The sequence below is a fragment of the Protopterus annectens genome, chromosome 1.part0, assembly GCF_019279795.1.
Source record: "Protopterus annectens isolate FY-2018-M chromosome 1.part0, PAN1.0, whole genome shotgun sequence".
NCBI lineage: Eukaryota > Metazoa > Chordata > Ceratodontiformes > Protopteridae > Protopterus > Protopterus annectens.
In genome coordinates this window covers 63,692,211-63,719,486 of record NC_056725.1, presented here as the reverse complement: position 1 = coordinate 63,719,486, position 27,276 = coordinate 63,692,211, and the positions used below count along the sequence as shown (strand labels likewise).

Sequence of the window (27,276 nt, the reverse complement as noted above, 5' to 3'; positions counted from 1 at the left end):
ATCCCCCACTGATGCAGCTGGCAACATTCAGCATCTAACTGTGAAAATACACAGACCTCAGATCTTTTGGCAAATGGCAGAAGCCGTACAATAATTTACATTCCTTCACATTTAAAGACAATATATGAAACTTATCGTTCTAGACATTAGGTCTCCTGTTGCACGGAAACTGAAAAGCAACATTTCTTTTTATCACCCAGCCATAAAGTAATTCAATCTCAGCTAATCTACTGAAGTTAACTTCTTGCGTTGCAATTTCCATTGTTAAAAGATATACACATCTAAACAGTTACAAAGGTGTATATACATTTTTGCTCAGTACCTTACAAAATCTCTTCAGCACACATCTGTACAGTAAGACATACAGTTCTAATACAGCTGTAACACAAGCATCTTATATAAAAGCATGCTGACATTCACAAATGAGACAAATTCCAGACAGCTGTGCTGGCAGTATCTCCCTTTTGTTACACTTCTATATAAATCATGTTAATGTTCCCAAATGACATATAATTTACAAAATTCCAGCTAGCTGAGCTGGCAGTGTCTCCTTTTGTGACACTCACCTCCCCACCCCTGAAGACTCAAGCTAGTTTTTCAAGTGATCCTTACGAAATGTTGCTTGAGAGGGTTAAGCCCATCTGGGAATACCTTATCCCACTGCCTGTCTTGAGATCCCAGCTGCCTTTGCATGGCTGACCATATTACAACGCTGCACTGTCCTATCACATGTCTGCAACCCTGGAATCCAGCATAGTAATTTGGGATTTTGCTGGCTGGCTCCCTGTAGCCATGGATCCCAATCAGAGTCCTCCTGCCTCCTACTGCCAATACTTACCACAAGGGCTTCTCTATCATGGTAAGGTTTCATCATGTTAACATGGTAGAATTTATGCCCCTGCCTCTTGCCTAGTAGTTCTACCATGTAGTTAACATCACTTACCTTTCTTATCTTGTACAATCCCTCCCAAGCTGCCTGCAGCTTGTTGTGTACTACAGCATACTCTCTAGCTCGAGCATTCCTGTCATACCAGACCTTTTTCCTCTGTTGGGCTTCTGCCAGGTTCTCCTGGGCTAAGCCCATGTGTTCTCCGGGCCATGTCCTGAGATTTAGGACATATGCCGCAACAGACTCCTTGTGAGATTCACACTCACCCTCACACTCATCATGAATCACATCTAGAGATCCCCTCACCCTATGCCCATACAGCAACTCAAAAGGTGAAAAACCTGTGGATTCCTGAGGCGCCTCCCTGTAAGCAAGCAACAGATGGGAAAAATAATTATCCCACTCCCGTTTAAACTGGTCTGAAAATGTCTGTAGCATGGTCTTCAGTGTAAAGTTTAATCTCTCAACAAGACCATTAGTCTGAGAATGGTAGGGGGTGGTCTTAAGTGCTTCACCTCCACGGTGCTTCCACAGACAAGCCAGCAGGTCTGACATGAAACTGGCACCTCTGTCAATCAGTATTTCTTTTGGAAAAACTACCCTGCTGAAAATCTCTAACAAAGCATTTGCCACCTTTTCTGCCTCAATGGAGAATAGGGCCATGGCTTCAGGGTATCTGGTAGCATAATCTACTACCACTAGGATACATTTCTTCCCTGTGGAACTTGGGATACTCAGAGGCCCCACAATATCCATAGCTACCCTCTGAAATGGCTCTTCAATCACAGGCAAAGGCATCAAAGGAGCTTTCACCTCGTCTCCTGCCCTGCCTACTTTGTGGCACTGCTCACAGGTCCTGCAGTACCCTGTTACATCCCTAGAAATCCAAGGCCAATAAACATTCTGCATAATACATCTCTTGGTATGCTTTATGCCCATATGACCTGCAAAGGGAATATCATGGGCTATGGCTAGAAGTACCAGATGATAGGCTCTGGGCATTACCAACTGCTGTATTCTCTCACCCTCTAGCCCTCCCTTCAGGGGTCCACTCTCTATAAAGTAACCCTTTGTTCCAGTATACAGATTCTCCCTCCCGTTGAAAATCAGGTGCCTCACCAGCTACTTCCCTCAGGTCCTGTAATGTATGTACGGTCTGAGAGATGAGCCTGTCTCAACCCTCTATTTGTAACCCTTCCCAGCTCCCCTTCCACAGGAAGTCTGGTATTCTCTGACAGCGGTGCCTCTCTCTCAGCCTGGGTACTACTACTCAACTCTGCCCTTGCAGTCACTCTGTCCAAGGGAACATCAGTACCCACAAGCAGCTGTGGCTCACCTTCAGTCTCACTGTTACAAGGTAGCTCCCTTTCTGAAGTAACCACCACACCAGTCTTGGATTCAAGTATGCAGTCTGTCTCAGTCCCCCCCCCCATGCTACCAGACCCACAGGCTTGTCTCCAAGCCTGACTCCGTGTAACTGCATGCACACATGGGACTACATTATCGAAATCATTCCCCATCAGGATATCTGCAAGGATATCCTCAAACACACCTAGCTGCTTTTCCACCCTACCAGTCAAGGTGAACCCTAGCCAAAGGTATTTAGAATGGAGTTACTCCTAAAGCTCTGACTGCAGAAGACTGCCCAAGCAAGCAGTGCTCCTCTTTAACCACTGTATGCTTCCCAATGGTTAGGCCAGAGGCTGTGTCTCCCTCAGCAGTGGCCAGTTTCTCATCTACTAAGATAGGATATCACCTCCTGTGGTAGTTTGGCAGTAGTAAGTTGTCTGGAGACAACAAGGGTACCATTCTGTCATTCTCACTTACTGGCTCTCCAACCTTTTGTTCCCTACCTTGCTTCCGTGGACATCTATATGCTACATGCCCCCCAGTGGCTGCATTTAAAACATTTAACCCTCAGTCCTGTCCATGTACCTGAACAGTCACTTTCCAAGTTTCATATTTTGGCATCATGGCAGTAGTAGGTGGTATGCAGAGTTTAATGGGAGACCGATTTGAGAAATGGCAAGGATCTGCAGTTATACTTATGACACTAGGGTCTAGTTTCTAAACTACAAGAAAGAAGTCAAACCTAAATCATGACTTGTAGTGCATAGAGTAAAATGCATTCACTTTTGGAAGGCTATTTGGCTCCAAGTGGATCTACCAAGTTAAAAGACGTAATGGTATCTATAAACAATAAATCTATAAATAACAGATAATGTAGCCTCCGAATGGTACTTTCCATTTCCAGAGGTGCATTCTGAACTATATTTCGGTTATCAGCATTTACTCTGTTTCAGAAACTGGATTAATACTTCAATAATACTGGACTCAAAAATTTCTGCGGATAGTGACTGCAACTGTGAAATTAAAAGATGCTTGCTTTTTTAGCAGGAATGTTATAGGAAATCTGTAAGATTTTTACAGAACAAAGACACCTTTTCCCAGTTATAACATACTGCTGTACGAGTCAGACTACTGTGCACCAGAAAAATATACGTTTTTTAACTGCAGTATTGGAGAAAACTTATGAAAATTCAGTGGACTGCAAGAAGATCAAATTAGTCAATACTTAATCCACACTAGAATGCCTGAGAGCAAAACTATTATCTAAAATACTTTGGCCACATAATGCAAAGATAAGTTTCAAAACGGAAGACAATGATGCTGTGAAATACTGAAGACAAATGAAAAAGAGGGTGGCAGAGGCTAAGGTGACTGACAGCATTACTTAAGTACTGAATATGAAATTGCAAGATCTTAACGAAACAGTTCTTGACTGGCAGGCATGACGTGCTTAAGCCACTGAGGTCATAGAGAGTCAGATTTCACTAAACAACAATAATCTGAATAAAGGGTACTGGCTTACCCATATATAAAGTTGTATAAAATCTTACCATAACAGTAAATGTCCTTCTCTTCACTGTTGCAGTATTCTTCACAGTAGGGATCTCCTGCCAAGGATAGCCGAACATCCAAACCAGTATACCAAAGCCTTTAGATCTTGTATGTACCGTACATGACACGTATGCACCCCCTACAGGACATAGGGCATAAAAGGCGATATACATATGCAGTTAGTCAGAACTGAATTGTCCCACAAGAGCACATCCAGAAGGAGAAAATGCAGATGGAAAAGGGAGACCCTCAGCCAGGAAGGAAACAAACAAAATCCAAAAGAAAAACGGGGGTTGGAAGGAGGGAGCGAATACTGTAACAATGAAGAGAAGAATATCTACTGTTAAGGATTTTACACAACTGTACTATGCCCCTCTATATCACTGCTGCAGTATCCTTTACAGTAGAGAAGTACAAAAACTCAAGAATAAGGTTGGGAGAAGGAAGGCTGGGAACAGCCCTCAACAAACCCATGCAAAATAGCTCTAGCAAAACCTGCTCTGGCCCTAAAAACCATATTCAACTTATACTGCTTAGTAAAGGTATACACTGAAGACCAATTAGCAGCTTCAAAGATGGAACTGGTGTCCATTCTCTTGGAGAAAGCACCAGAAGAGGCAAACGCTCTCGTGGAGTGAATTCAAAGTACACAGACAGACATTTGCCATGAAAAGAATAACAACAAAGAAATGACATCATATATCCAGGAGGAGATGGTTTGTTTAGAATCAGGCAAACCCAATATCCCGGGATGAAAAGAAACAAAAAGCTGGCCAGATTTACAAATGGCCTTAGTTTTATCCAAATATTACAGTTGTCTTTGCAAACACAAGGTATGTAGGACCCTCTCACTAGCAGACTGAGAAGGAAAAAAATGTAGTGAGTTGAACTGTCTGATTCAAGGTCAATTTATTGACCACCTTAGACACAAAAGAAGGATTAGTATGAAGAGTCATCATGTCCCTGTGAAAAATGCAAACAAAAAAAATGGAGGGATGGCCATAAAGACCTGGAGGTCAGAAATCCTAGGAGCAGAAGTAACAAGTAATAGGACAGTCTTCCAGGTACAAAGTTGCAGAGAAGCGGAACTTGCAGCCTCAAAAGAAGCCTGGGTCAATTTTTCTACAATGCAATTAGGGTCCCAAGGAGGAGGAACAGGCTTCCTTGGGAGCCCAAAATGTAGGATATGTTTTAAGAAACTGTTTGACTTAAAGTGAGAAGTCACAAGAGGAGTTAAAGTTAGACATGCAGAAATAGCTGACAAATGGGCCTTTATAGAAGTATAGGCCAAGCCAGACTGCAGTAACGCACACAAATAGGAGAGGACTACAGGGACCCCAGTGGAAAAGCATCATGGTTATGAGCACGATACCGGATTGAAAATCTCTTCCATTTGGCATACAAGACTTTCTGGTTGCAGGTTTTCGTGTCTCCTGTAAAATCCTAAGCACGTCCTCAGAAAAAAGGTGCCTAAAAGGGATCAAAACCCTATCACTCACAGAGCCAGTTGAAGAGTGGACAAGTGAGCATGGAAAAGTGATGTGACCCCTTGTCCTGTGTATGTAGGTCTAACTGGTGAGGTACCCTGTGATGACTGCCTCAGGCCATATGAATTAAGATAGGGAACTAGTGTTGTCTTGGCCAAAACAAAGTCACTAAAGACCGTTTGCGAGTCCAGCTGAATCTTCTGCAGGACTCTTGGAAGATAGAGAAGGGGAGGGAAGGCACAGAAAAACATCCCTGCCAATAAAAAGAAATGGCATTTGTCTTCCCTGCCAGATGGCAGGGTACTCCAGAACAGAAAAGAGGGAGCTGCCTGTTCAGACGGGAGACAAAACGATCTACCTGAGGAATATGCCACTGATGGACTACGGCCAGAACATGACTCTGTGAAGCATCCATTCTTGAGCCTGTGTTTTGGACCTGCTCAAGGAGTCTGCCACTGGATTGTGCTCTGAGGGAATATACACACATGAAGAGCTAACAGACAACTGAGAGCCAGATCCCATGCCTGAAGAGCCAACCTTCAGAGGGGGTAAGACTTTATGCTCCACTGCTTGTTGACATACCACATTACCATGGTGTTGTCTGTGTAAACCTTCAGAGGGCCTGGAGAGCGCATGGGGTGAAAAGCCTGAAGGGATAGAATCAGAACTCTAATACCTTTGATGTTAATATTATCTGACTTCTGATAGGGAGATCCAAAGACCCTCAACATTCAGAAGACCACATGTCTGGAGTATCGGTAAACATAAGCTGCTGAATCCACCACTCGAATTCCTGCTTTAGACAAGGAAGGAGAGGCACAGTGAAAGCCAGAGGGTGGCAATGCGGAAGCCAAACTGACAAAGTACCACTGAAACTTCCATATTCTACTATACTTCACAGTATACATACTTCTATTATTCAATATGCTGATGACGCTACTCTTATTTGCGCTGCTCCCAAACCCAAAGAACTCAAAGATAAACTGCAAAAGTCATTTCTAGATATTGAAAATTATCTAAATGAACTTCAACACATCCTAAACCCAAACAAAACAAAATGAATGTTCTTCTCTAACAAGAAATCCAAATCAAAGCCCTCTCCTCTTCTCCATCTAGTCCACTAACGGCACTATAATAGAACCAGTTAACCAAACAAAACTACTTGGTGTCATAATAGACAACAACCTAACATTCAATAAACACTTATCACTCACAATAAAGAAAGTTCACATCAAACTTGGTGCTCTACATTGGGCCAAATCTTACCTTATTCAAAATGCCAGACTAGCCACAGCCAGATCCCACCTCCTATCTACTCTTCCCTACTGTTCTCAACTTTTCACTAACCTGCACAAGTCTGATTTACATCTACTTTATTTCTGCTATAACAAAAGAGCAAAATTTGCTGCTAATAAACCCAACAGGACCCATAATTGCCTTGCTCTTCAAAAATTACACTGGCTTGAATTTCCCAATCTGTTATTGCTCAATCGGCTCACTACTGCCCACTCCATTATCCACAAACCTGAAAAATGCCATGCACTCTCCAACCTAGTGTAACTAAATACCAACCCCAGGACCCTTAGATCATCTGATAAACTTGTACTTAAGGTTACAATGTCCCATAATTACTTCGGTGACATTCTCTTCTCCTTCAAAGTAACCAGACAGTGGAACCTATTACCCCAGAATATCTTAAAAAACACAGATCATCATAGCTTCAAAAAAACTCCTAAAGGAATACCTTACTCAACAATGGCTATGCTCCTGTAATACTCCTGGCTAGTTTCTCATGCCTTCGATCAAATGTTTTCTATTCTGCTATCTTCTTGTCTTCTACCAAATGAAAATGTCACAATGTTTTTTTAGTTATATAGCTAATGAGTTTCATATTACCATATGTAATAAGGCTTAAGAAATGTAATGTTCTCTGTTTTACATTCACCTTTTTGTAAACTGTAATTGCTGGCAACTGCCAAACTTTTTTTTGCATATTGTTTGTAAATCTTTTAAACATTTTTGTAATCTTTTTGTACTATTGTTATGGATCTTAATCTCCCTGGGTCTCCCCTGAAAACGGGCTACTTGCCCAGTTGGACTCTACCCGTTTAACAAATGTAAAATAAAATAAAATAAAATAAAATAAAAAAAATAAATAAATATGTGCGGTCTGGTAAGAAGGATCACTAGAATAGAGCAGACCATGAATCCCAGGGCTCAAAGAAAAACTCTGGCTGGAATAGTGGGCAGAGGAAGAACAGACAAAGAAAGCTGTCAAGGAAAGAACTTCTGGAGGTAAAAGAGAGGCCAACATTGGCACTGTCCGAATCCTGCAACCTAGATACTCATGATTTTGAGAGGGAGTCAGGACAGAGATTTGAAAGTTGATAGTGAACCCCAGACCTTGGAGGAGAAATATGGTGAACTCCAGATCCTGTAACAGGCAACTGAGAGAAGATGCATGAAGCAAAAGATGGGTGTAGATAAAGGAAAATCTGAATACCCTGGAGCCTGCAAAGGCAATCATGAAAGCTAGCCATTTTTGAATATCCTTGAGGCAGTAGAGAAGCCAAAGGGCAAGCAGAGAGCTAAAAATGAGAAGAAGAAACAGAGAACTGTAAAATCTTCCTGAAAAGAGGGTGACTAGGTATATGAAGGTAAGCATCCTTCAGATTCAACACCACCAGAAAAGCCTAGGGTAGAACAAGATGAAAGAGGGTTTGAAGAGTAAGCATCCAAAAATACAGAACCTTGAGAAAGGTGTTGAGCAAGGAGAGATCCAAAATAGGTCTCCAAATGCCCTCTTTCAAGGGACTAGGAATGTCCTGGAGTAAAATCCCCTTCCGACTTGTGAAGAAGTGACAGGCAGAATAGTTTCTTGGTCTACCAGGGACCCAAGGACCTCTGAGAAATGAAGAAATTGTTCCAGAGGAGACTGGTGAATCCCTGAAAAAGGAGGGAGAGACTTCCACACCATGAAGTAACCCTGTCAGATGACAGATAAGAATCTGAGGTGATTATATGCGAATATGGAAAACAGAGGGAGAGCAGAAGGGACAAGGGAACCTGGCCGAGGGAAAGGGAAGTGGACAAGAAGTCAAAGAGAATCAGGCTCATCAGATAAATGAGGCTTCTGAGCCACAGTAGCCACAGTAGCCTGAGAATACTTAGCAGGAGGAGCTAGCCTACCACCCTTCCTCTCTTTGTTGGCCTGATGAGCTTGCCTGCAAACAAAAGCAGACCTAGTATGATAGTTCAGTTGGAACCTAGGGATAGGAGACACAAAATAAGATCCGGTAGAAGCTTTACCTTTTTTCCTGAAGAGACAAACATATCGGTGACAGCAGTCCCAAAGAGTTCTTTTTATTATCCAAAGGAGCATCCAGCAACTTCGCCTTAATGTCTTCAAGTAAAGACTGCTGGCGAAGTCTAGAGTGACATGTCATGACAGACCCAGAGGCAGCAGCTCTGGAAGAGGCATCAGTAGCATCACAGCTACACTTGTTAGAGCGATGAGCCACCTGAGAGAGAACCCAAAAATAGCTGCAGCAGAATATTTCACTGCAGAATCAGGGAGGTTGGAAATAATCTGACAAGCCTGGGTAATCAAGGCCAGAGTATATCTGGTTATGTAGGTCTGGTAACTGATGGTCTGAAAGGCCAAAGTAAAAGCAGTATAAGCCCTCTTACCAATTCTCTCCCTTACCCTACTATCCTTATCTGATGGCAGAAGCATGGAAGAGGCCATAAGTTTAGAAGGGTTGTCAGAGGAGACTGACACCACAATAGGGTCAGCAGAAAGACAGTTAAAATTTGACAATCTTCAGGAACCTTATAGACAATCAGGTTTCTTTTGAGCAGGAGGCTGAGAATCAGGGCACTTAGAAGCAGCTATAAAGGTGTCTTAAAAAAAGCAGGCAACACAAGAGGTACCGCAGAAAGTTTAGGAGTGTCCACCTGAAGCAGCTCGTAATACCTTTTCTGAATATCAGACACTTGAAAATAAATAATCTCACTTAAAAGTATTCCTTCATTCCAGCTATAGTCTCCCCAAAAGACGATTCCTCAAAAGGAGCCTCGGGACTCATAGACTCTTCTTTATTAAAACCATAAGCAAAAAGTGAAAGCATCTGTGAAGAGTAAGACAAGTTCCCATTAGCAGATGCTGAATCCTCATTTGAGGAATCACGTTCCCTAACCTGTTTAGACGTAGAAGAGGTCCAAGGGAGAGTAGGCACAGAAACCCCTTAGGGGAGGCTTCACGGCCATTAAGGCATTAAACTGGCCCCGAGTAAACTCTTGCCATTTCCTTTGAGGATCCTTAGGGTGTAGAGAAGTATGCTTAGTCTTCTGCTTTTTCTTAGCAGGGATGTCAGTCCAAACAAACACCACAGGTTCCTACCCTAGACAAGATTCAGTAAGAGTGCCCATTACCTCTTTCCTGACCAAAGTCTGTGGAATCCCTCTAGGACCCTCCAAGATGATCAACTACAGTTCCCCCTTGACATCTGGAGCAGACACCTGCAAAGCCTCAGAGGACACGCGAAAGGAAGGAATGATCCATGCCGGCCTTCCACGTGGTTGCAGCAGAGGAATCTGAAGTAGGCATGGGACACCCTACAGAGCTATCACCCACTTCTACAGAAATGTCTGGTGGAGGATGGACAGCCAAATAATCCAGCCGAGATTTCTTGGCCTTCTTTCTGTTTAACAGTACCTCAGGATTAAAAGATTCTGCCATACTACCTTGGGCTAACAGTTTAAGCCTCTGGTTCTCAAGACAGATAGCCAGGAAGGACAACTAATGTCTTAAGAGCCTTAGGAACAAATGTTTTACAAATGTTACAGGACATATGGTTGTGGGAAGTACCCAGACAAAAAAAGGCACTGTTTGTGACAATCCTTATGGGGAATCTGCCTACCACACTGACATTTTCCCTTCTTGGATGACATGAACTCTAGGTAACCAAAAAACAACAAGACCAAAGAAAAAAGACAAAGGACCTCAAAGGGGTACTTATCTGATGGCTAGGTATACAGCACAGCAAAAGGGCATTCAGACTGATAAACAATAATGGCATTCAGACTAACGACAAAGAAGTTCTGAGTTACTGCATCTGTGCATCAGCTTCATGTCCTACATCCTGTATGGCGCATACAAGATCTAAATTTGGTATACTGGCCTGATGTTGGGCTATCCTTGGCAGGAAATCCCTACTATGAAGAATGCTGCAACAGTGATACCCTAGGACATCAAGGGGTATAAATGTTTAACAGAGCAGACTAAATTGAGAGTTAAACAAAAAGCTCATTTGGTATACAGGCTGCAAACTAACCTTTCATACTTTCTCTATCAAGACCAAGGCCAGGAGAATTAAACTTCTCTAGAAAGACCCTGCTCATTAGACTGCTCAACTTAATTTATACACCAATTTTCACATGTTCCTCTTTCACATCAGTCAAACCTACATCTAAATTGACTGCCATTAATAAATCACCTCTGTCTCCCTCTACTCAAAAAATTAGGTAAAAAAATGACCAGCAGAGGCTGTCCAGCTGTTAGCATCATTCACACCTTACAGCAATAGAACACCTCTCCAGTGTGACATCTGAATGTTGCGTTTTACCTTAACTAATTCTCAAATTATTAAAACACTGGTACATATTCCTCTTTTACTGTGGCTCTCAGCCATAATTTTCTTCCCTAGATCATTTTATCTGCTAAGCAAGAATTGTAAATAAGTACACAAGTCATTCTCATTGCAGTCCTCAATAAGAAGGCATGATAAATGTCTTTTAGGGTTCCTACTTCATTAAGCCAATCTCCTCTAACAGAAGTAATGTAAATTATGAGATTTTTCTGTACACATCTTAGTACCAAACCCATCATTCAAAAAACAGAAAAATAAACTATTACAATACATCAAAAAATATACGATCCATACATGTTAACCAGGGGGATTATAAATAAACTCAGAGATCAGTCATGCATGGCAATCACTCAACTCCCATCCATTTTCTTGTTTTCTACATGGGGTCAGTATGTTGCATCAACTGTCGTTACCTTTCTTACCTTCTTTGACTGTCATGCCTGACTATCGCAGATCTTCTCAACAATCCATCCATCTCTTGGCTGGACATCCTCTTTTTCCTCTTGCAGTTTTCCTGCCTCTCCCAAAGCTTCAACAAATTGTCTTTCTTGCATATAGAACTGAGCCACTGTAATCTGTTCTCCTTGACCTTCTCTGCAGTCGGGGTTACTTTGGCTTCTGCACTGGATGTTCTTTATTTTTATGACTATCCAATAGTGTGCATCCTAATAACCATTTCAGGCACTTCATCTCCATCACTGTTGGTTAACTGGTCTGCCTTCTCCATCACTGTTCGTTAACTGGTTTGCCTTCTCTACCCATGTTTCTGTAGGATACAGAAGCACCAGCCACAACACTGTTTTATACGCTTTACTTTTCAGCTTTTTAATACACTTCTGTCACTACATCCCTGCTGCAGCATTCACTTTTAAAGTACTGTAACTGCCCCTTAGGCAATTATTTAAAAAAACACCAGTGGTTTACTTATTTTCGACAGAATACCTTGGTGAAAAAGAGACATGGGGAACGCAAGATAAAAACAAAGATGGAGAAGAAAGAGAACACCAAACGTGAGCAAAAAACTGCCATACTGCAATTCTCTTGTAGTATCATTTTGCAAGTAAACATCACCTTTATTATCACTGGTTTGATAGCAGTGTAAATTAAACTGCCTTTACATTTTGTAATAGTTCTTGCATATGGTTTCAGAGTCATGCACATACTGAAAAACACTCCCCTGCACATGCTCATTACTTGCATGACTGAAGGAATAAAACAAAAACAAATTTCAAGATTTCAATTCACACTCTAAAAACCTGAATGGCAGGAAAAGTTACTACCTCCAGGTTCAAGCATTTGATCTCTTGTAATCAATTATGGTCATTAGAGTGTAAACCCTCTCATAGCTCCAACCCTACCAAGGCATTACAGCTGCAATAATTGTTTTCCTTCTAATTTCTGAATGACATTACCATAAAAATGTTGAGTTCACCAACAGTCTTCTGGACCTTCCGTCTTGACGTCTGACTGTTTTCCTCGTGTAAAAAAATGTTAATGATTTTGCTCTCCAGTACTTTCTTCCACTTCAATCAACATCTTGCATAATGCTAAAATTCCATAGCAGTACACAGTTCTCATACTCTCAAGACAAACTTGGTTCTCGTGTCTGATAAAGAAACCAGAATATAGTAATATATAGCCTCCTCCCCTCCAATTAATTTCAAGTATTAGCTCACAGCAGTCCAGCTTGTCAGTTACTTTTACGTGGTCAAAATGTACACATAGTTTTAAGCCCATTTTATACTTTTAGAATCACTTCATATTTTTCTCTACCAGTTTTTTGCAATATAGCAGGCAAATGCAATTCATTAAACAGTATCACAAGTTGCATTACATTTATAACCCACAACATAGAAAGACAGTATTAACCTAAAAAGAATATGCAGGGACTGCAAAACAAAATTGTCTTGATTCCAATTACATCAAAAGTTAGCTTTAACTTTCAGGGATTATATTATCTTGAATAATCTAAATTACAGATCTGCAAAAATCTGGCAATGCCAACACTATGAGTCAAAATAAACCAATCCAATAACAAACAAATCACAGCTAAAATACTAAAGAATGCAGTAATCTGCTACAACTCAAGTATGAATAACAATATTTAATTAAAAAGACAGACATCCTAAATGATGCCATTGTCCTGAGAATGACTCCTGCTGAACAATTTTGTTACATTGCCAAATGAGGAGCAGCAGGGTAGGCTGTTAAGCTTCAACAAGGTATTTTTGTAAAGGCAGACAAACTGACACCATATTACCCATCTCCATTAGTGTACAGGGATAATGCCCTGACTACAGTCCAGTCAACCAGTGTTTGAGTACTGGCTCAATCATATGTGGTACTGGAGTATGGAGGAGAAGTGGGACTATAATGCGAGAGACAGGAGGTGGACTGGGATCATCCAGTGTAAAAATGCCTCAAAGGAAGGATGACATTGCAAGGGACTGCTAAGGGTCAGTCATTTAGCCACCAAGCCACTTCAGAGGAAGTGGTAATCATTAGGGATGTGGATCAGTCCACTCTTTAACCATAGGAGGGGAGCCTTACCTAATATGCCTACAGTAATGGAATGGTGGTGAGAGCAGAAGCAACTTTCATCGTTGCGTAGGATAATGGAACCTCTAGATGCCTTGGCAGAGTCCAAATAGAAAAGCTTCATGGACCACAAGCACAGGAACAAAAAGCATATTGGAAAAAAAAGAAAAACTGACACCACATTAACAAAATGTTAAAACGACTAACTTAAAACAAACACTAACCTCCTTTCCATAAAGGAGATCGGATGCTGCCATGTCGTGCCCTGCCACTTCCTTTCTGTCTCCAGGGTTTTCGCCCACCTCCCCGAACCTCAGCTCGAGTCTTAGTTTTTGCATGACTCTGAAATCAAAGACAGAAACAAATCATAACTATTTTGCTCTCACAGATAATACTTCAAACCCTAAGTAAACAGTGTGCACAATCTCAGCAATTAAAACAGTTGAGCAACCTAATTCACCCTTCCATGGTGCAAGAGCAAATAACTGCCACTTCATCAGTACAACACAAATTGTCAACAATTTCAGCTGGTATTTTTAGAGGTTTACTGCAAGTTCTGTAAATGGGTAACCAACTTGCATGACAAATTCTACCACACAGCATGAGAGCTCAAGGCCACAGATCAGCACAAGCTCTTGGACACATGAAAACTTGACAACTTTTTGGAGATTGCAGCTTCTTAGAAACTTACTAACTTGCAAAGTTTTTAATTCTTAAATTATACAAAAAAGTACTGGTTAGATACTTGACTCCAAAAACTTAAAATGAAGACAAAGAATCCCATACTGTTAAGAATGAAAGGCCTGCATCAGGCTTAACAGACAATGAACTTCACTGCTGTATGATATTTTCACACCCCCTTAGTCATCTTAGTGCTCTGAAAAGGATGTCAAAATTGAGCACAGAGACAAGGAAGCTCAAGTGCCCAGTATTAGGAATAGGATGGCCTGCACAGATTACTTTAACTTTCACGAATGAGAGGGCAACTGCCTGAAGACAGAGAGGATCCATTCTGTTCTTCCAAGTTCAGACACAGACCTGCATCTGTACCGTTTGCCTGCTTCCATACTTACTGAGTATCAGCCTGCACATATGAGCAGATGATATGACAAGGCAGCCACACTGAGGGAGTTCTCCCCCATTTGAATGTGTTGGAGTACCTTTCTAATCCACCACGCAGTCATTCCACAGGATGATTGAAAATTGCAATTAAACTGTACACATCTGAGTGCCCTAGTCGGGCCATAAAATGACATCAAGGTCATTTAAGGTGTTGATGAAAATGGATTTGCAGTGATGTTCCACTTATGCGGTGTAACGTGTGAATTCCAGGAGAGACAATCTTAAGACGTCTTAAATGAGCTGCCAGTGACAGCACATGAAAAGTGAAAGACTGAAGATAAAATGAACATGCATGAAGGACAACAATGAGAATATGTCGTTCTTCCACTGATGAATTTGAGGACTGTGTTTTGGAATAGAAGAATGAAAATCCCTATTTTGTTTTATAGGATTTGTAGATGTGAGGTATCTGTTGAGTGAATGCACTCCAAATGAGGTACTAACACCCACCTACCAACTGAAGATGAAACAGAAAATGTGAATTGTAATTTTATCTGGAATGTCTGAATAAGCACAAAATATGTGTTTGGAACCCAAGCTATATACACAGGCCTATGGCAAATGTCACTATTTATGGGGTACGCCAATAACTGGAAGACACTTTTCTGAGTACTGAGCCACTTGCAAATTCAAGGCATTTCCTTACAACAGTTAAGGAGAAGCGGTGTTAATACACAATACCTTTCAGTACCAGCCAAGTCTAGGGTTGCCAACTTTTCATTTCAAACATTCGGGACATGTACGTGAAAGCAAAATGTGCGCAATGTTGATAAAAGACATGCAAAATACATAACCTCCATGACTATTTGTATTGCCTTTTCTAAAGTTAGGTTAACTTTAACCTCAAACTTTTGTGATACTTCATCATCTAGCCCAATCACAATCCTATCCCTTATTTGTTCGTCTTAGTGCTGTTAGAACCTACAATCTTCTGCCAGTACATACACTCATCCGTCAAACACTTCAACACACTCATCTGTTGCATGTACACATCTGCAAAACTATGCGGTCTTATGTAATGTATGTGACTCCGACCCCATGTGCAAAATGGGAAAGGGGTTGAGGATGGATGTATGAATATACAGACACACTTTTTTTTTTTTTTTTTCACATATATGCGCACGCACACACAGGTAGAATATATATATATATATATATATATATATATATATATATATATATATATATATATATATATATATCGTATGCATATTGGTCCGTGTGTGTTGAGAGAGTGTGTGTGTGAGTGAGAGATTATATGTATGCACTGAAGGGCATTATTGTGCTTAGAGAATGGTCTGTCTGTAAAATTGTTGCGTTTACTTATTTATTTTTTGCTACTATATTATCTTTTTTATGTATTTTTGACATAAAATAGTTCCTCCTCCTAATGTTTCAAACTTGCTGTAGTATATGACTATATGTAAATGGTGTTGGAGGAAGCACTTTACATCCAAAATACAACACTTTAAAAAAAATATCCAGGCATTTATTTTTTGGTCCCTTACTCTTAAATGTTTGATTTGTTGCCAGTCACTGGAGATTGAAGTTACTAAACAGTGATATAAGAGTTTCAGACTTATTTCCTTCAGAAAATCCATGCTAACACACTCTTATTTAAGCACATTTGTAATTTTCTAAGAGCAATAATTAAAATCTTTACGAGTGTAAAATAACGCGATTGACCTCTCTCTCACTTTCATACACGCATACACTCTTTGCTGGTTCGAGCTTTCAGGACAGTCATTCTGACTTGGTTACTGCTACAATTTAGAATTTCAACCACACTGTTCAACAGTATTCTAAGTCAACGTTAAATGCTAAGCGTTCCGCACAAACTGGAGCGCTTGGCTGCTCAGAGGCTCTCCTGTATATAACAGATTTTATTTTTTCCAGAAAAAGCAGTCTCTGTTTTCCGGACAGTGTACTTTAATTCCAGAAGGTTGGCAACCCTAGCCCAAGTCCTGCTGCAGCTATTGGCCGATATCCCAAGTCTGTAACAGCTTTAGCCAAGACATTGTCATCAGCATGCAGGGCACACAAAGAATGAGCAGATGAGTTAAGGAGGCAAGAAAGATGAAGAATGAAAGGGGCTAAAGACAGAGATTTGGGATACAGGCTACAGCAACCAGAAAGTACAAAGGGGACAAGAGTAACTCAATGATATTTAGTCCTGCAATTTTGCTTATGGATAGACAGAGAATATCTCAAAGTATGGAAACTGGTTTTAGCAGTGTTATAAATGCTGATCACATTGCTCATCAGAAAGAAGGTGAGAAACATCGTCACAAACTTTGTAAAAATAATGAAAACAGCATGTCAGTGAAGGGTAGATATAAAACAGTGTAACTGATATTTAACCCATATAAGTGTGCTTTTTCCTTCCCTGGGCGAATACTGTTCTGCAGAAAGATAAACATAAACATACTGATGTGGTATAAATGTAACAAAGATGATTGATTTGAGTACATTAGACACGGGTGAAAGTAAGGAGCCAATAGGTTTTTGGCTTCATAAAGAGCTGCTACAGTCTTCCAAATTCTGGAACTACACCTGTTGTTAAGAGTATGTAAATGGTAGATCATGGACAGAAACAACAGTGTCTGAAGCTTGTAAGAAATCTATGGTGCAATTTTTTCAGCTGAGGGCAATCTAAAAGAGTAGCAAAAAGTAGACAAGAAGTGTCTGGTTTGGGTACAACTTACAACAGCAGCCTACCTCCACCAGTCTTGAACTTTGTTCTTCATGACATGAACTATAAGGATACCTGCCTTCATCCTGTTACTGCTAATCAGAATCAGAATCACACTTTAACTTCAGCTTGGCAAGCTAAGAACTTGGTTATATTCAACTGGACGTATAAGAGAATTTAAGTACCTTTTTATGCACTTTTTCTTTTAAAAAATACAGTATTTAAATTGATTTAAACTGTGTATGAAGGAGTGTTGAAGGAATTTTTAACTGGTTATTCTGCTCTTCAGTAACTTGAACTAAAAGCTAGTGTTGGCTGAATTTTGTTATTTGCTAGTAATTACAGGTGTGGGGGTAGCCACATTCAGTGATTTCCTGTCCTTGCATATTTAAACTGGTGCATGTGAAATAATTCCTGCTTTAAAACTTCAGCTTGGCAAGCTAAGAACTTGGTTATATTCAACTGGACGTTTAAGAGAATTTAAGTACCTTTTTATGCACTTTTTCTTTTAAAAATACAGTATTTAAATTGATTTAAACTGTGTATGAAGGAGTGTTGAAGGAATTTTTAACTGGTTATTCTGCTCTTCAGTAACTTGAACTAAAAGCTAGTGTTGGCTGAATTTTGTTATTTGCTAGTAATTACAGGTGTGGGGGTAGCCACATTCTGTGATTTCCTGTCCTTGCATATTTAAACTGGTGCATGTGAAATAATTCCTGCTTTAAAACTTCAGCTTGGCAAGCTAAGAACTTGGTTATATTCAACTGGGTATAAGAGAATTTAAGTACCTTTTTATGCACTTTTTCTTTTAAATAATACAGTATTTAAATTGATTTAAACTGTGTATGAAGGAGTGTTGAAGGAATTTTTAACTGGTTATTCTGCTCTTCAGTAACTTGAACTAAAAGCTAGTGTTGGCTGAATTTTGTTATTTGCTAGTAATTACAGGTGAGGGGGTAGCCACATTCTGTGATTTCCTGTCCTTGCATATTTAAACTGGTGCATGTGAAATAATTCCTGCTTTAAAACTTCAGCTTGGCAAGCTAAGAACTTGGTTATATTCAACTGATAAGAGAATTTAAGTACCTTTTATGCACTTTTTCTTTTAAAAATACAGTATTTAAATTGATTTAAACTGTGTATGAAGGAGTGTTGAAGGAATTTTTACTGGTTATTCTGCTCTTCAGTAACTTGAACTAAAAGCTAGTGTTGGCTGAATTTTGTTAGTAATTACAGGTGTGGGGGTAGCCACATTCTGTGATTTCCTGTCCTTGCATATTTAAACTGGTGCATGTGAAATAATTCCTGCTTTAAAACTTCAGCTTGGCAAGCTAAGAACTTGGTTATATTCAACTGGACGTATAAGAGAATTTAAGTACCTTTTTATGCACTTTTTCTTTTAAAAAATACAGTATTTAAATTGATTTAAACTGTGTATGAAGGAGTGTTGAAGGAATTTTTAACTGGTTATTCTGCTCTTCAGTAACTTGAACTAAAAGCTAGTGTTGGCTGAATTTTGTTATTTGCTAGTAATTACAGGTGGTGGGGTAGCCACATTCTGTGATTTCCTGTCCTTGCATATTTAAACTGGTGCATGTGAAATAATTCCTGCTTTAAAACTTCAGCTTGGCAAGCTAAGAACTTGGTTATATTCAACTGATAAGAGAATTTAAGTACCTTTTATGCACTTTTTCTTTTAAAAATACAGTATTTAAATTGATTTAAACTGTGTATGAAGGAGTGTTGAAGGAATTTTTAACTGGTTATTCTGCTCTTCAGTAACTTGAACTAAAAGCTAGTGTTGGCTGAATTTTGTTATTTGCTAGTAATTACAGGTGTGGGGGTAGCCACATTCTGTGATTTCCTGTCCTTGCATATTTAAACTGGTGCATGTGAAATAATTCCTGCTTTAAAACTTCAGCTTGGCAAGCTAAGAACTTGGTTATATTCAACTGGAATAAGAGAATTTAAGTACCTTTTTATGCACTTTTTCTTTTAAAAAATACAGTATTTAAATTGATTTAAACTGTGTATGAAGGAGTGTTGAAGGAATTTTTAACTGGTTATTCTGCTCTTCAGTAACTTGAACTAAAAGCTAGTGTTGGCTGAATTTTGTTATTTGCTAGTAATTACAGGTGTGGGGGTAGCCACATTCTGTGATTTCCTGTCCTTGCATATTTAAACTGGTGCATGTGAAATAATTCCTGCTTTAAAACTTCAGCTTGGCAAGCTAAGAACTTGGTTATATTCAACTGGACGTATAAGAGAATTTAAGTACCTTTTTATGCACTTTTCTTTTAAAAATACAGTATTTAAATTGATTTAAACTGTGTATGAAGGAGTGTTGAAGGAATTTTTAACTGGTTATTCTGCTCTTCAGTAACTTGAACTAAAAGCTAGTGTTGGCTGAATTTTGTTATTTGCTAGTAATTACAGGTGTGGGGGTAGCCACATTCTGTGATTTCCTGTCCATATTTAAACTGGTGCATGTGAAATAATTCCTGCTTTAAAAGTTCAGATTGGCAAGCTAAGAACTTGGTTATATTCAACTGGAGTAATAAGAGAATTTAAGTACCTTTTTATGCAGTTTTTGTTTTAAAAAATACAGTATTTAAATTGATTTAAACTGTGTATGAAGGAGTGTTGAAGGAATTTTTAACTGGTTATGCTGCTCTTCAGTTATTCCACCCACCGCCCTGTTTTTGTTTTGGTGTTAATCTTAGTGGCATTGAAACTGCCCGCCTCAGCCTGCCTCTGGGCCCATCTCATTTGCTCAACTCAACTGAGTGCAGTGAGATCATATTCTGATCCACTCACTCCTACTGTGAGGCAAGAGAGGGAAATAAAAAAAAAAATAGGCTTCTGAGCCCCCAAGCCCTTCTGTGTTTGAGGAAGCCTTCTAGCTTGTTTTTTTTTTGTTGTAACTAGCCATGTTACTAGTTTGAGCTCTCAAATCTGTTTCTTTCATCTCAGCACGTGTCCAGAAAAAAAAAAAAAAAAAAAAAATTTCCATCTGCTTTTCCTGTACGTGTGTTCTTACCTACTTCTTTTTACTTTTGCATCATCTTAAAATACTCAATTGTATTTATTACTGCTTGGTGTAACTCATTCTAAGCCTTTTGGTTTAAACACTTGGGGACCAGTTAGTTGTTTTGCACTGAGAGGTTTGTGGTCTGCACTGTTGTGGCAGAACAGGTAGCTTACATCCTTCTAGGTTGAGAACTGCTGATTGAGGGCTCAGTGTCTGTTATTCTAAAAGTGTATTAATTCTGGTTTAAGCACTTGGGCTTTCAAGCCAGTTATTTTACATTAAGAGGGTTCATGGTCTGCACTCTTGTGGGAGGAGAGGCTGGACTCTGCCCTTCTGAGCTGGGAATTTCTGGTTAAAGGCTTATAGTGCATGCATATCTGAACTGTTTCTTACTGAAGTTGGTGCGCCTTGTTTGCTGTGGCATAGACTGGATTCGGGCCTGCTGGATCTAGCTTTGTTTGTGTAACTTGAGCACTAATCCAGACATTCTCTAAAGTATTCAATGGTATTTATTACTGCTTGGTTGTAACTTGATTAAAGTGTAGCTATCATTCAAGTCTTTTGGATTAAGCACTTGGGCTTCAGACCAGTTGTTTTACATTAGGAAGGTTTGTGGCAAGCACTGTGGTGGCAGGACAGGTAGCTTTCATCCTTCTAAGTTGGGAACTGCTGATTGAGAGCCCAGTGTCCAAGTGTATTAGTTCTGGTTTAGGCACTTGGGCTTCAGGCCAGTTATTTTACATTAAGAAGGTTCGTGGACTGCACTCTTGTGGGAGAAGAGGCTGGACTCTGCCCTTCTGAGCTGGGAATTTTCTGGTTAAAGGTTTATAGTGCCTGAATATTTGAACTGTATCTTACTGAAATTGGTTCACCTTGTTTGCTCTAGCATAGACTAGATCCAGGCCTACTGAATCTAGCTTTGTTTATATACTTGTTGTTTGTTTGCTTGTTATTTCCCTGGAAGCTAATTCACCTTCTCAGCTTCTGTGGATCACTAGTGATATCTGCATTGCTTACTGTACTTATTTCCTTGTTTCACTTGAAAGAAAGTTACTGTTTGTCGTTTTGCATTTAGTTACTTGTATCACATTGCACTCAAGTTACCTGGCACTTGCTCACTAAAGCAATTATATAAGTCAGCACTAAAAATTAAAAGCACTACACCCTCACTCCCCACTGGCCCTTGTTTTCAATTAAGGATTTCCCAATATTATTCTAGCATGTCCAAAGGTCAGTTATCAATCTCCTCGGTCCAGCTGGTGAATCTGGGAATCTTGAGGCAATGTTATAACTGCCTCATGTACACAGACAACCCTCTCCTCCTCCCACATAACACAAATACTTGCGAGATGCTGCTATTTAGCCAAACTGGAGGCTGAGCTCTCTCAACTCAGGACTGGCAAGACCAGACAGGAGGAGAAGGCAACTACACACACCACAAAACCAGCCTCACATAATGCTACCACTCCACTGAATCAAACACATAAACACACAAAGACATACTCGGAGGCTCTGAGTAAAAATTTACCTAAACAGCAGAGGCCTCCAAAGCAGACACCCAAACAACTGCTACCTCAAGACACCCCACAAGCAACACATAAACCACAAAAGCAGTGTGCAAAGCAGTCACAGCCCTTAAGGCCAAATACAACACCAAACATACTTGTCATAGGTGACTCCATAGTCAGACACACTGACGTCCCACTCACCAGGCTGAACAAGGAGAGGGTCACAGTAAGCTGCCTATCGGGCTAGAATCTGCCACATAACACAAGCAGGTCACTCCACAGCAAGTACAAATATGACACAGTCATTGTCCATGCTGGTGTGAGCGACCTGACCTCCCTGGACTGCATGAAAAGAGACATAGAGGAGCTCTCTGATTATGTAGCCCAGGCAGGTATGACCCTAACCCTGAGCAGTATCCTTCCTTCACCAAGAATGATGCCACAATATAGAGACAAGATGATCAGCTTTAACAATTAGCAATGTCTGGTGTCATTCAAAGGGGATCCAGTGTCTGTCTGCCTGGGATGACATGCTTGACAAGCCACGCCGGCTTGCACCTGTCACCCTGGGATTCGGATATTGGCTAAGGCTCTTGCCACCCCATAGTGCCTTTTTAGGCAAGGCTCAAATTCTAAACCTACCACCCTAGAAAACAAAATGGGAAGAAATTGAGGGTAATGCTGCTCAATGCCAGAAGTCTAAATCTCAAAATGCTCGAGGCCCTTCTCAGTATGGAGAACATCGATGTCTGTGCTGTAACTGAAACCTGGTTCAAGGCTCCTGAGAGCACCCGGCACTATTAGGTTTTACCTCATATCATGCCCGCCCCAAAACCCGGACCACTCCACAAAAGGAGGGGTGTATCCATATTCATAAAGGATACTCACACCTCCAGGTTGGTGGCAACGCATGAAGCTTGAAACCATCCAGGTGCAACTAACAATAGGCAAAACTGCTCTACAAATTGTAGCATGCTACAGGCCACCCTCTCAAACTCAGGAACCCCACACAGCCTTCCTGAAGACACTGGAGGGTATAAATGTATCTCCAAACACCATCATATTGGGTGACTTCAACTACCGAATATAGACTGGGAACATTACTCAAGCCCTAACTTTCTAGCCCAACGGTTCCTGGAGTTCATAAATTCAAATGCCATGGAACAGCTAGTCACTGTTCCCACGAGAGGAGAAAATATACTAGATCTCATTGTCACAAACATGGGGACAAAATGCTCCACACGGAAGTATATCCCTCATTGGTGAGATCTGATCATAAACTAATCTCACTGGAAATCCACATCTCCCCACCCCAAACAAAAGACCATAGTGAAGAACTTCTCTAAAGCAAACTTCACACTACTCAAGACTGGTGTGGTATCCTTCAAGGCCCCTGAGTCAGAGGAAACCACAACCCAAGCTGCGGAAGCCCTTACAAATGCCTTCTATGAACACCTCCAGGACTGCATGGATCAGGCAATCCCAAATAGAACCAAGACTCTTTCCACAAAGGGCAAACGTCCAGTCTGGTGGACCCCAGCCATTAACAAACTTTACAATAAGAGGAGAAAGCTATTACATGATAGAACAAAATCCATAAGCGGGAAGTCACCCTGATCATTATTAGTAAAAAATACGAGCACTCATAAAATCAACTAAGGCCAATTTTGAGAGAAAAATTGCCATGGATTCAAAGGACAATCATAAGGCCTTTTTCAGCTATGTTAGGAACCTGGGTGGAAACTCACAGATATGCTCAGAATTAGTCCAAAATGATACAAAATCACTGAACCCACAGACATTGCCAACATACTGGCAGACAGGTTCAGTGCAAACTTCACCCTCTCCCCTAAAGGAGAGATAACTATCCCAGCCGAGTGTAGCCTCCCGGACATCTCAAATGCAGGTGAAAGCTGCTCTCTCTAAAGCTAAAAACACAGCATCAATGGGACCGGATGGTGTCCCCGGCTGTGTGCTACACGAGCTAAATGAGGAATTAAACCCGCACATAAGGCAGCTGTTTAATCTCAGCCTTACCACAGGATACGTGCCCAAGGAGTGGCCTGTGGTCCCACTCCACAAAGGTGGCGCTCTACGGACCCTGGTAATTACCGCCCCATAAGCTTAACAAGTCTAGTCGGCAAAGCTATGGAGAGGATCATAATGGAGCTCATAAACAAAGATATAGGGGACTTGCAGACATTGGACCCGACCCAGTTTGGCTTTGTCAAGGGAAGATCATGCCTTTTGAACTTGGTCGACTTCTTCGAAATAGTCACCAAGGCCATTGATGAGGAAAGGCAGTCCATACAGCCTACCTTGACCTTGCAACACAATACCTATTGTAGAAAAAAATGTAAACCCATATGTCACAAGATGGGTTGCAAACTGAGGACAGAACCCACAGGGTTAGAGTTGCTGGCGCTGTGTCAGACTCCAAGCCGGTCACAAGTGGTGTCCCACAGGGCTCGGTCCTTGGCCCCTATTGTTTGGCATCTACTTCTCAGAAGTACAGGCCAACATGGGAGGACTTTGGCTGACAAAGTTTGCAGATGACTGCAAACTGGGCGCCATAGTGGAAAGTGCATCAGACACTGATATCCTTCAGAAGGGACTCACGGAAACAGATAGCTGGTGCCAGAGCCATGGCCTGAAGTTCGCCAAAAAATGTATAGTCATACCCTTCGGGAAAAACAAGGTAACCCCAAGCTACCATATAGGTGGCAATCCACTAAGCACAGAAGAGGTTATCAGGGACCTGGGGACCCAGGTTGACAGTGGCCTTTCTTTTGACACTCACATTGCTAAAGTGGTTAGAAAGACCTTCTACATTGCCCACCTGATCATGAAGGGATTCACATCCAGATCTAGTGAGGTCATTGTTCCCCTGTACTCTTCACTTATCAGACCAATGATCGAGTACAATGCGCCATTCGGGATGTATCTCACCCGACATCTGCAGCAATTGGAGAGACCCCAAAAGTTCCTCACCAAAAGGATAAAGGGACTCCAAAATCTGTCATATGCTGCCAGATTGAAGAAACTCCAGCTCTATTCAGTCGCATACCGTCTGCTCAGAGGTGACATGTGCCTGACATACAAGGCCATGTCCAACCCAGAATTAATGGACATGCTCCACCTCAAAAATCCAAATCCACCAAAACCACTAGAGCAAGCGACTTAAACCTTAGCACGGATATAAATAGGGCGTGCTGGAGGGATAGATTTATCACTATGCTGTGGAATAAAATCCCGGTCCATGTGAGGCAGAGCACCTCGCTGACTCTGTTCAAGAGAAATCTAGACCTGTGGATGGGAGATCGTAGGTTTACCCCGGGAATCATCTCTGGGTCACTGCTGGACAGAGGCACAACAAACTAATGGGCACAGTATTTTTTCATATAAGGAAGCCACAATAATTTGGGCTAGGCTTATAAATGCCTTAGGGCAGATAGCCTAGTATAAACCTATGAACCTATGAACCTATGAACTTATTGGCCAAGTATGTACACACACAAGAAATTGGACTCTGGTTTCAATGACTCTCCAAATATGAATCACAAACGACATACATACAACTATTAAAAAACAAGACAAATGACATACATACAACTACTAAGAACAAGCCAAAAAAAGTAAATATATGTATACATACAACCCAGTTGCAAAGTGTAACACAGCACAAGAAATACTAGAATAAGCTCCTAAAGAAACCAGTATTAACCAAACTCAGAGGCTTGGGAAAATGAATACCTATGTAACATTGCATACAAGCATTAGGCTTGCTTCTGGGGATAAAGACCGCCCTTCTAGTTGCACAACTCAAACTTCAGGTTTATAGACCTCATCAGTGGGACCTACAGTATTAATGATAAAGATCCATTTCCTGTTCCTGCAATCTGTACATTTAGGATCACTTACTTTAATACTCTAGCATGGATCGCAGCTCTTGGAAGTGCTACTGACATTGGAGAATTGTGCGTCTCTGTGGACTACTGCCAAAATCACACACACATTTTTATGTCATTTAACTGCTGAATATTAAGGATCCTGCTGCTTTTTTAGTATTATCATTGACAACTGCGCACTGAATCTTTGGAGTGTTGTCTCTATTTTTTGTAACTCTTCCTGAATCATGTGCTCTTTTGTTCTTTAAGGATCATCTCTTCGCACATGGTTGAAACTGGTTTTGTTACATGTAGCTTCATCATATGGTACTACTACTCATGACTGGATTTTGGTGCTACACTGGACTACATCGTTTAACATACAGTGCAACTGTGTAGGTAGCTTATAATAAGGGTAGATGCTTGAATAGATCACTGTAGCAGTATTCTTACAAATCTGGAACTTGTCCTGCAAAGGTCCCATTTGCCTAACCAACCTTTAAATTTCAGGATCCTTTCCTCACTAGCATGCTGGCAGAAGGGTTACACATGACCATGCCATCTTCATAGCTTCCCTGCCATGATAAAGAATATAGAACATGTTTGACTACAACACTAGAATAACTTCCTAAGGAAAGGTCAAAACCCTGAGATTTATTTATTTTATTTTTGTTTTTACCTATTGACATTTTTTACTGGGACAGTCCAACTGGGCAAGAGCTTCCCCTTTTCTGTGGAGGCCTAGGGAGAAAAGCTCCTCAAAACAGTACACAATTGAGTAAGTACACATACAGAAAGCAGAGGTCACTAGTAACAGGTACTAACATTCAGTTAATGCATTTGGATACTTCAAAAAAAAAAAAAAAACAAAAAAAAAAAAACATTTCTGTAACTCAGAAATATAACACAATTCTGTCATAATACAGGACCAGTATAAAAACAACTAAATGATTCACATTAGATATAAGTGTTATGATAATAAATTGAACATCTAGACATTGTTAGAAAATTAAATGCATTCAGGTACATATTAATGCGGAGCATGGCAGCTGCACTTAGTAGTAGTATTTCCTATACCTAAATAGTCTAGAAATGAGAAGTGGAAGATGTGGAATTAGTCTGGTGTAGAGCAAGAACAAATCCAGGAGCTGCTTAGATACGGTTTAAGTTGTAATTTAAACTTATTCGGTTTATTTGTTTTAGTTGAAGAAGCAAGGAGTTCCAAAGTTCTGGGACATAACAACAATACAGTAGATGTTTGAATAGATCACATACAATAGTAATCACAAGAGACTGCATTCCATTAAAGTCCAGGTGAATTCTATGAATACAGAAAGTTTAGGATGAAGGAAAGAAAGAGGTTAATGAATATCACATGCTTACTGCAGGGTAGAACAACTGTATACTCCGTAAAAGATGACTGAGACAGTAGCGACTGGACTGCAACAGTGATCTATTTAAACATCTACCATTCTGGTAAGTCACCTAAACAACTTACTATATTTTTCAACAGATCAATGTTGCACTGTTTATAATAACTGGGACGATCTCCAGAGCTTGATCAGACTGA

At 40.5% G+C, this 27,276-nt stretch overlaps 1 protein-coding gene across 2 annotated transcripts in view; it reads right to left on the bottom strand.

Annotated features, from left to right (window-relative positions):
- The window catches only part of MRPL4 (mitochondrial ribosomal protein L4), a 684,921-nt gene that overhangs the window by 514,079 nt on the left and 143,566 nt on the right, over positions 1-27,276 (bottom strand). For both annotated transcript variants that reach the window (XM_044083705.1, XM_044083787.1), the window contains exon 5: positions 13,691-13,808. In XM_044083705.1, coding sequence (XP_043939640.1) covers positions 13,691-13,808 — 118 coding nt within the window. The remainder of the gene's footprint in view (positions 1-13,690; positions 13,809-27,276) is intronic.